Source organism: Wolffia australiana, chromosome 2 (assembly GCF_029677425.1).
Source record: "Wolffia australiana isolate 7733 chromosome 2, ASM2967742v1".
Classification (NCBI taxonomy): Eukaryota; Viridiplantae; Streptophyta; class Magnoliopsida; order Alismatales; family Araceae; genus Wolffia; species Wolffia australiana.
In genome coordinates this window covers 10,713,245-10,722,884 of record NC_135836.1, presented here as the reverse complement: position 1 = coordinate 10,722,884, position 9,640 = coordinate 10,713,245, and the positions used below count along the sequence as shown (strand labels likewise).

General features: G+C 50.0%; 1 protein-coding gene and 1 long non-coding RNA gene across 2 annotated transcripts; both read right to left on the bottom strand.

Moving 5' to 3' along the window:
- Positions 1-4,051: 4,051 nt before the first annotated feature.
- LOC144716805 (uncharacterized) lies at positions 4,052-5,216 on the bottom strand. The gene is made up of 3 exons (XR_013585001.1): positions 4,858-5,216; positions 4,385-4,762; positions 4,052-4,296 (listed from the first exon to the last, which is right to left on the bottom strand). It is a non-coding gene; the product is annotated as an uncharacterized LOC144716805 (long non-coding RNA).
- An 825-nt stretch (positions 5,217-6,041) lies between these two features.
- On the bottom strand, positions 6,042-8,373 carry LOC144716804 (scarecrow-like protein 6). The gene has a single exon (XM_078592055.1). The coding sequence runs from the start codon at positions 8,043-8,045 to the stop codon at positions 6,204-6,206; it is 1,842 nt and encodes a 613-aa protein (XP_078448181.1). The 5' UTR covers positions 8,046-8,373; the 3' UTR covers positions 6,042-6,203.
- Between the last annotated feature and the right edge of the window lie 1,267 nt (positions 8,374-9,640).

Here is a 9,640-nt window from a genome sequence, read left to right as displayed (position 1 = left end):
CTTTGGCTGCACAAATGAAGGCTGCTCAACATTCCTGCCCAAGCATTGAGGCCGGCACACGTTCAATATGAGCATTTTTCTTAGCTCTATGTTTGACCGTGTGACACCTGCTGGAGGGAAAGGGCAACGACCCAGCTTGTTTTACCTACTCAATGTGACTTTTTTAAACTTTAAACTCAATCTATTCTCTTCTACACATTGAAAAATGTTTGGTCATGGCAGAATTGAAGGATCAAAGACGTAAAGGATTCATTGAGGTCTCAGACAATGATCATTATGGTCATAAGAACTTAGATCCACATTTCATATTATTTTCCATCCATTTTCCTCTTCATTCTCATCATCTCTGACACCATTTATTCACTTTCTCTCTATCACTTCATTTTTTCATATTTATCAAATATAATTTTATCTGTCTATTTACTCATCCATACCCTAAATTTCATTAAAAAATCAACCACGTATATCTCCAAATTACATTCTCATTATCTCGTTTGATATTTCTGAAGCAGTATGACTTGGGCCCTGATAAAATCATAAAGGTGTAAATAATTACATGCATTTTATGTAGATTTCATCATTTACATATTGAATTTATCATGTTATTGACAATATTATTTTACTATTTCTGAATTTCACCATAAATGTCACTTTATGAACATTTCGAGCATTTTAAGCAATCTTGCTTGATTTTCATGTCAATAATGTTTTCATTACTAATGAATATTTTCACATTTCATGTGCGTAGAAATTTGTAGAAAGTAAATTGGATGGGGTTTAATGGGGTTGAGCATCCCGTGTGATATTTAGAGCTATTTTTTTGGGCTATTGGGCCAAATTGGAACAAGTTTGATTTTGGACTGTTGCTGTTGCTGATGATAGAGACAATGGGCGTCAAAGGCGGGGGATGACAACCGCCAACGATGGGGACAATAACCCTGGCAAGGGAGTGATGATAGTGGATGAGGGGGATAATGACCTTCGAGGACTGAGACGAAGACCATGGACAACTGGTACGATGCCTCACATTAAGTGTCATCAACGATGGGGATGCCAACTGTCTTGAACATTGATAGTTATATCTCTCTTGCTCACTTTCTCTACCTCTCTCGCCCCAAATCACTTGCTCTCCCTCTCTCTCTTCTCACTTGCTCTCTCTCGTTCTCTTTCTTGCACCCTTTCTTTCTCTTTATCTCTGGCATTCTTTCTCATTTTCTCTCTCTGGCTCACCTTACATTTGCACTCTATCTCACAATCTTTTTTACTCTCTCTCTCTTGCCTCGTACTCTCCTCTTTCTCTTCAGTTCTCTTTCTAGCGCTCCCTATCTCTCTCAGTCTCTCCCTTCGGTACTCTCTATCTCTCTTTCCTCTTTAGTTCTCTCTCTCTCTCGCTCCCACTCTCTCTTCGTCTCTCTCCTTGGTACTCTGTCTCTATTTCTTTCTCTTTAGCTTTCTCTCTCTTTCTCTTGCGCTCTCTATATCTCTATGGTACGCTTTCTCATTTTCTCTCTCTGGTTCACCCCACATTTGCACTCTTTTTTTTCACTCTCTCTCTCTCTCCTGGCACTCTCTCTTTTCCTTCTCTTTAGCACTCTCTCAGTCTCTCTCTTTTCCTCTTTGTCTGTCTCTGTGTGTGTGTCTGTCTCTCTTTTGCTCTTTGTCTGTCTGTATTTGTGTGTCTCTCTCTTTTGCTCTGTCTCCCTGTCTCTCTCTCTCTCTTGTGCTCTTTTTATGTCTGTCTCTCTCTCTCTTTCACTATTTGTTTGTCTATCAATAAGTGAGTCAGTCAGTCTATCTCCTTCCCTCTCTCGATCTCTCCCTCTCTCTCTCTCTCTCTCTCTCCATCTCTCTCTCTCTCCCTCTCTCCCTCTCTCTCTCTCTCTCTCTCTCTCTCGATCTCTCGATCTCTCCCTCTATCTCTCTCTCTCCATCTCTCCCTCTATCTCTCTCTCTCCATCTCTCTCTCTCTCTCTCTATCTCTCTCTGGATCTCTCCCTATGCCCTCTCTATGCATATTTTGTGCATTTCATTATATATATTCGTCCCTCATCAGTTCTATTTTCCATGAGGAATGAATGACGGAACAGGACTGATAACAGAGGTGTGATGATGATGAAATATGTAAGTACGACAAACTGGACGAAATGAAATGTTGCGGACAAATGACTGAACGGAAGTCCTTTCAGTCCTGTTCCGTCCGAAATCGTCATTCGTCCAACAAGCCTACTCATGAGCTCCTAATCCATCGTTTAATTGCAGTGACCTATTAATTAAATGGTACTGTTGCGATTCTCGATTTAATCTGTGCTGTGAGTTGATAAACTTCCGTTATTAAGTGTTAAAAGTGTCTTGACGTGATTGGTTATTTATTTCATTGTATGCGTCGTCAGTTTATATAGGTTAATGAGTGGAGTATTATCAGAATAGTATCTTTACCTTGGGTTTGCGAAGGTATTCACGAGTGCTCATTCTTTAACGCTTGTTGCTAATTAACTTCAGCAACAAGCGTTCAGAAAATCAACGTTCCTCTTCCCTCTCCCCTCCCTGAAGAGCATTTGCGAGGTGATGATAAGAAAATCAACTTGAGGAACGCAGAGGCGTGACCGCTGCCTTAAACGTCCAAGCGGCTAAGCCATGAGATCCTGAACGCGAGCTAATGATGTCTGGTCTGGAAGACTGGAACGCACAACTGACAGGATCCGCGAAGTAGTTCCAGCGATCCCGGGAGTGGCAAGTTACGCCAGTAATCATCACGTTTCGGTCCGCTCCTCCGGGAACCTTCTCCGTCGATACCCCACCCTGTTCTTTATTTGGACTGTCTTCCAGATCCTCTCCAGGCAAGAAAGATCGTAGCTTTATTCGTCGTCTTTATCTCCGACCATGATCTCTCTGAGATATGCAGTCTCTCCACGCCTCCGATAGGAAGAGAGAAAGATACAGAGAGATATAAAGAAAGAGAGAGATAAAGAAATAGATACGGAGAGAGAGATATATATATAGATATATAGAGAGAGAGAAAGAGAGAGAGAAAGATATATATAGAGAGAGAGAGAGACATAGAGAGAGAGAGAAAGATATATAGAGAGAGACACAGAGAGAGAGAGAGATAGATAGAGAGAGAGAGACATAGAGAGAGAGAGCGAGAGAGGAGAGAGAGGAGAGAGAGAAATTATCGGACCCAGTATGGCGCTTCCAGTGATGGGCTTGCAAGGAGAGTCGTTTTCATGCAAGATATGATTGTTCTGGGGGGCCTTATCTTCAGAAGAAGCGACTAAAGTTGGAAGTCCGAGCTGGGGGGCTTGCGCCGGCAAATAAGGGGGAGCCGATCACCGTCGAAGGGTCGGATTTCACGCCACGTGCGAGGCGATCGAGGGCCAGAAGGCTCCAAGCTCCCAGATCTTCTGGCCTATGCTCGGCTTTTATCATGTGTCCAAGTGACGGTCGCCCATGAATTGCCAGCGAAAGAGATCGCGGGGATGTGACACCTGACGCAGACGATACGAGCCGATTTACCGACCAAAGACACCACTCGAATGCCCAGGTTATCTACTCGAAACTAACTCTCTCTCTCTCTCTCTCTCTCTCTATTTCGCATTTTCTCCCTCTTCCTCTATCTCAATTCCTCCCTTTCTGTCTCTTTCCGTCTTTCGCTCACTCTCTCTCCCTCTCTCTTTCTCTCTCTCTCTTTCTCTCTCTCTCTTTCTCCCTCTCTCTTTCTCCCTCTCTCTTTCACCCTCTCTCTCCCCCTCTCTCTCTTTCTCACTCTACCCCTCTCTCTCTTTCACCCTCTCTCTCTTTCTCCCTCTCTCTTCTCTCTCTCACCCTTCCTTCTCCCTATCTCCGTATGTTTTCTATCTCTTATTCTCCCTCTGTATTCTCTCTCTTACTCTCCTTCTCTCTATCTCCCTCTGTCTTCTCTCTCTTACTCACCCTTCTCTCTATCTCCATCTCTCTTCTCTTTTCTCATTCTCTCTTTCTCTCATTCTCTCTTTCTCTCTTTCTCTCTTTCTCTCTTTCTCTCTTTCTCTCTTTCTCTCTTTCTCTCTCTCACTATGCGCAGCAACCGCACGACTCTATTGAAGAATGCGAGGAAACATATAAAATTACTACTGCGCCATCAAAACGACGCAGGTGGGCCACCGTTATCGCTGGGGATGGCGTCTGAATCCACCTTCCCACTTGCCCTTTGCTCCTCTTTTCGCCGGGGCCCTCCATACGACCCCAGTGTCCACGGTTTCCAAATTTCAATTGAGCGTTTTGTCCAATTGCGTCCCCATCATCCTTAAAGACGAAAACCTTCAAAACAAGTGTTTTTCCACCATGTTAACGACAATCTTTAAGACTTAGGATCGATTTATAGCAGCTATGGCGATTGGCGACCCACCTGCAACTGCAGCGGACCCATCTCTTCGCTTGCAAAGAGACGTCGAACAGGGAAGCTCGGATGACGACTGCAGAGAGGGTAGCTGTCGTGAAGTCGTGGCCGACACCGGCCATGTGCCGGGGCCGGAGGCGGTCCGTATTAATAATCTGGCTCCGTCCGGCTACGAACAATTAATAATTTGGCCCGGCATGGAGACGGGGCCGAAGAAGAGGACGGCTCGAGATACATTCTCTGGCGACGGACCGAACTGGACCGGGTCCACCCATTTCGCCGGAGAGATTTGTTCTGCGCTGCGCTTCCCGTCCCGTTGGAAACCCCCGAGATTTGTTCTGGGCGCAGAGCCAATCGCCATGGCCCGTTGGAAACCCCCGAGACAAGCTAACGAGGAAGAGAGAGAGAGAAAGAGATATAGAGATAGATGGATAGAGAGAGACAGAGAAAGGGAATTATCTGGGCTTGACCTTGACACATACCTGGAATTGGAACATCGAAGATCGACCAAAGATGACACAGGTAGTTGCGCTTTCAGATGAGCAAGGGAATTCTCCGCTTGTTCATCGCTTGTGGGATGCGAGAGTGGGAGGGAGAGAGAGAGAGAGAGAGAGAGAGAGAGAGAGAGAGAGAGAGAGAGAGAGAGAGAGAGAGAGAGAGAGAGAGAATTTTTTACGCTTGACCTTGTTACAGACGTGAAATTGGAACACACAAGATCGATTAAAGATGAAGCAGACAGTTTATTATAAGTTGCGCTTTCAGATGAGCAAGGGAGCTCTCCGCTTGTTCGCCGCCTTTGGGACGCGGAAGACTGTTAACGGATTAATTAAATGAGGAAGAGAGCGGGAAAGGGGGGGGGGAGAGAGAGGGAGTTTTCTAGGCTTGACCTTGTTCCTGACGTGAAGTAGGAACACACAAGATCGAACAAAAGTGACACAGATAGTTTATAACAAGTTGCGCTTTCAGATGAGCAAGGGAGCTCTCCGCTTGTTCAGCGCCTTTGGTACGGGAAAGATTTTTTTACGGAAAAACTAAACGAGGAAGAGAGCGGGAGGTAGAGAGAGAGAGTTTTCTAGGCTTGACCTTTATAGACGTGAAATAGGACGCGTACAACAAGCAAAAAAAGAAAAAGAACGGGTAAGATCGATCGAAGATGACACATGTAGTTGATAATAAGTTAGCTTCCAGATCAGCAAGGGATCTCTCCGCTTGTTGATCGCCTGTGGTAATAAGTTAGGAAACAACTAAATGAGGAAGACAGAGAGAGAGACAGAGAGACAGAGAGACAGAGAGCGAGTGTTTTTGCCCAGAAATGGAATTGGAGCAATGAAGAGCGATAAAAGAAGATATGGATAGATGACTATAAGTTGCGCTTTCAGGTGGGTAAGGGAACTCTCCACTAGTTCTTCTCTTATGGGAAGCGAGATATTTGCTCATGGAACAGAAACAGTCGATAGGTGTCGTAAGAACCGCCGGAGAGAGCCGAACGAAAACAAGGAAAAAATCGCCCAAGGCTTATGCGGTTATCATTGCAATCGTTGACGCAGTGTCACTTATGTTAAACTTGGAAACCATTTTCCCATGGAAATGGCGTTCTTTGGCAAGTACCGGTACGTTTCGATGGATCCTCTTGAAAAAAATATATGATTCAATGGATAAAGCCGAGTGATAGAACGAAAATAAAGATTAAGAAGGATGAAGACAATAATCTTGGCTCGTCGCAAAACGGGAAGTGGAAAAAAAAAGAGAGCGTTCACGAGATGATACAGAAAGATGATAAGACGAGAGAGGGGAAATCTCCACGGTATGGAGCGAGCTCGGTTTGCAGCTAGCTCCATGCGGACACAGAAGCGAGCCCTCCCCGTTGCCAGCAGAGGACCAGAGACGACTGCCTCTTCTCCAAATGGAAGCCTCTAACCTGACTCCTGTTCACGAGGCACTCCGCCTGCACCTCGGCCAAGTTACTCAACTTGAGGGGCACCAACCCCGCCGAGGCGAAGACTTTCCACGGCGGCGCCGCCGCCTTCTCCACCGCGCCATGGCGGCCAACAATGGAGCTATGAATCCTCGGCTGCAGCAGATATCGCTCGATCTTGCTCGCCGTCTCCGCGTTCCCCCCCGCGGCGTCGATGGAGTCGAGGAGAATAGCAGCGGACTGAAGAACGTGGAGAACATGCCGAGGAAAGGAGAAGTCGCTGTGATCCCATCCATGGTCGACGCAGACGACGAGCTTCGGCGAGAGCTGCTTCACCAAGCGCACAAGCCCCGGGCTAGAGCAGTTTACGGAAGAGGCGGGCAGGTTGACGGCGATGGCGTATCCGCGAGAGACTGCGAGAAGAGCCGCCGGATCGAAGGAATCGATAGCGAGGATGTTGAACTCGAACTGCACGTTGAGGTCGCGGGCGAAGTGGATTAGGGTTTCTTGAACGAGGCCGAGCTCGAAGGGATGGTGAGAGGAGAGGCGAGCGAAGGCAGTGAGTTTAAGGGAAGGGACGACGCCGGGAGAAGACCGCCGGCGGGCGAGCTCTTGGAGGAGGGACGACCACTGCCCGCCGAGGCCAATGTCGAAGTCGACGACGTGGATGCGATCGCAGCCGCCCATCTGGTCGAGGACGGCCTGGGTGGAGGTGAAGTTGGCGAAGTGGAGGAGAGGGGAGAGGTCGGAGAAGGCCTTGTGGGCGCCGAGCTTGAGGAGGGCGTCGAGCGGGGAAGACGAAGGGTTCGAAGCGGAGATGATGGACTCGAGGGCCTCCTTGCAGTAGAAGGCGGACCTGAGAACGGGCTTCCCGGCGGGGGAGAGCTGCTGATTGAGCCGCGCCAATATCTCGCGCGCGTTAACGAAGTCCCCCGACTCGATCAGCTCCGCCGCCTCGAAGAGCTGGTCGACCACCGCCTGCGGCGGCGGAGGCGGGGGCGGCTTCGCCTTCGCCGGAGCTATTTGGCAGCTTGGGTCGGGCATGAAGTGCGAGAAAGACGCCATGGGGAGGACGAAGCCGGGGTTGTGGGCAGGAACAGGCTGCGGGTTGTGCGAAAGACCGGCGCTTGAGAAGGTGACTTCTAAGCCGAGATGGGCCGGTGAAGCCCTGCCGCCATCGCCGGGGAAAGAAGGCCCCGGAGCGGGGAAGTGGAAGCTAGACTCGCCGGGCTCGAAATCGTAGAGTGGGTCTTGGAGGTCGAGAGGCGGCGGGGAGAAGAGAAGGGGCTGGGTCTGCGGCTTGAGCCCCAGGGCGAAGGGCTCGGCCGAGTCCGCCATGACCCATCGGAGAAAGGTCTGGTCTTGCACAGCTGAGGGCTCCGAGAAGAGGCTGTCCCAGTCGCCAACCACGGCCGGACCGCATCTCTCCTGCTCTAGATTGGCCATGTCCAGGCCGGGAGGCATCGGCTGAAGCTCCGCGCCTCCCGCCGCGCCAGAACCTTGGGAGGGGGGCCATCTTTGGGGAGGATTTTCAGAAATAGCCGCCACAGTGACCGCGTCGAAGTAACCGCCGCCGAACGAAGACGATAGAGTCGAAGTCGAGGTTGGAGGGCTGGGGCTTCTCCCGCGATCCAGCACTGATCTGGGCTCGTAACCCTCTTTCCTTGGCCCGGCAGAGCTGGAAAACCCGGCGGCGTTTCGCCACAGGCCCTCACCTATCCCCTTGGCTGCAGGCTTGAAGGGCATCCCCTTCATCAGCGAGCTCGCCGGATCTCAGAAACCCTGATCGCGTCTTCTGTTTGCGAGAAAAAGGGTAGTCGGGGGCGTACTCCGGGGAGCTTCCCTCCGCCGTAGAAGGCAGGGGTCGCCTTCTTAGCGCTCTCTCCCAGCCCCACAACTCGCCCCCTCCATTCACGCCGGGTGATCTATTACTCTTCGAGGGGCTTCTCTCTCCTCTCTCATGTTTCTTTAATCGTTTTCTATGCTGTCCCCACTAGACAACTCTAATCCCCCCGGGGAAAGAGCTGAGGGGGGAAAAGGCCCGGCGGCGATGGCGCCCCCATGGATGCGTGCAACATGAGAAAAGCCCTGTTCTTTCCCCCACCCCCCAATCTTCTCTCTCTATCTATCTATCTCTTCTCTATAGATTATCGATACTCTCTGCGTCATCTAATTCCCGGTCAGCCCAATCAGCGGAGGCCAGACCAGAGCCCCAAAGGGCCCGCCTTTTTACCTCGGTCGCGACTCCTCTGACAGCGCGCTTCACGTGCAAGCCGCTTAGCCAGTGGCGGCGCCGTTTTTTCCTCCGTCGCCGGCGGCGACAACTTGCCGGAGAAGCGGAGATTTGTAGCCCAGAGAACCGGCGAACTCGCCCTCTGTCTCGTTGCAATTTACTCCAAAAGCTAATCTTGTGGCCCCCAAGAACAGTCCCCCCGCGCGAATCGGCCGCTCCCCCCTTCTAACCCGGCGGAAGAGCCGCCGCGGCCGCGCGCGGGCCCTCACCGCGCTGCCGCCGCTGCCAGCGCTGCCGCTGGAGCTCTTATCAGATCTCTTCAGAACCTGCAACGTCGCTGCAGCCGGGACCATGACCAGTTTGCTCACAGTACTCGTTCTCGCAGACCCTTTTCACCGCGGTCAAAAAAAATTCTTCTTGCGGGGTGACCCGCCTGGTTTCTCCGTCGGACACGCGAGTTAAACTCACTTTACGAGGCATTAAGCTTCAAGATTGCCTGATCTATCGATTATCAACCCCTTGTGTGACCTGCCATAAATGGGTCTAGAATTTAGGTTCTGTACTGGGCAACTACTCCATTGGGGTGCTGCCTCGCCACGTGCTGGGGGCGAGAGAAGGCTGCTAGGGCTGGCCCCTACTCCGAGGGTAGAATAACATGGGAAGTGACTACTTGGTTCACCCTTTTCTTGATTTCTGTGTCGAAGATGTCAATCCGAACGATTTAATCCAGTTCTTACGGCGAGTCAAGTCCAATAGAACACGAACGACTCGTAGAGGAAAGCCCATCATCTCACTGCGCGCATTAAATCAGTCCACCCATCGTCTCACATTTTTCTTCTCATTGCTAAAAATGTTTCATTGAGTCCTCAAAATCTACCGCGCTCTGCACGGCAAAAACCCTACTTGGTTCACAGAAGAGGAGCAGCTTCTCCAACACGAAAGGAGTTGTTTACTCTGAAGCAGCTTCTTCCACAGGCAGGGCTCCAGGGACACCCGCAAGAAGGGAGTACGGTCTTTCCCAACGATTAAAGAAACGCTCGGTTGTTTTGCCCTGAAAGGGACGAGAGAAGGTCCAGATAGACTAGGATAGGACAGCCATGATTCAAATAGAAGGCTT

Excerpts from the sequence above, each read along its gene's own strand:
- LOC144716804 (XM_078592055.1), bottom strand. The coding sequence starts at position 8,045 with ATGAAGGGGATGCCCTTCAAGCCTGCAGCCAAGGGGATAGGTGAGGGC.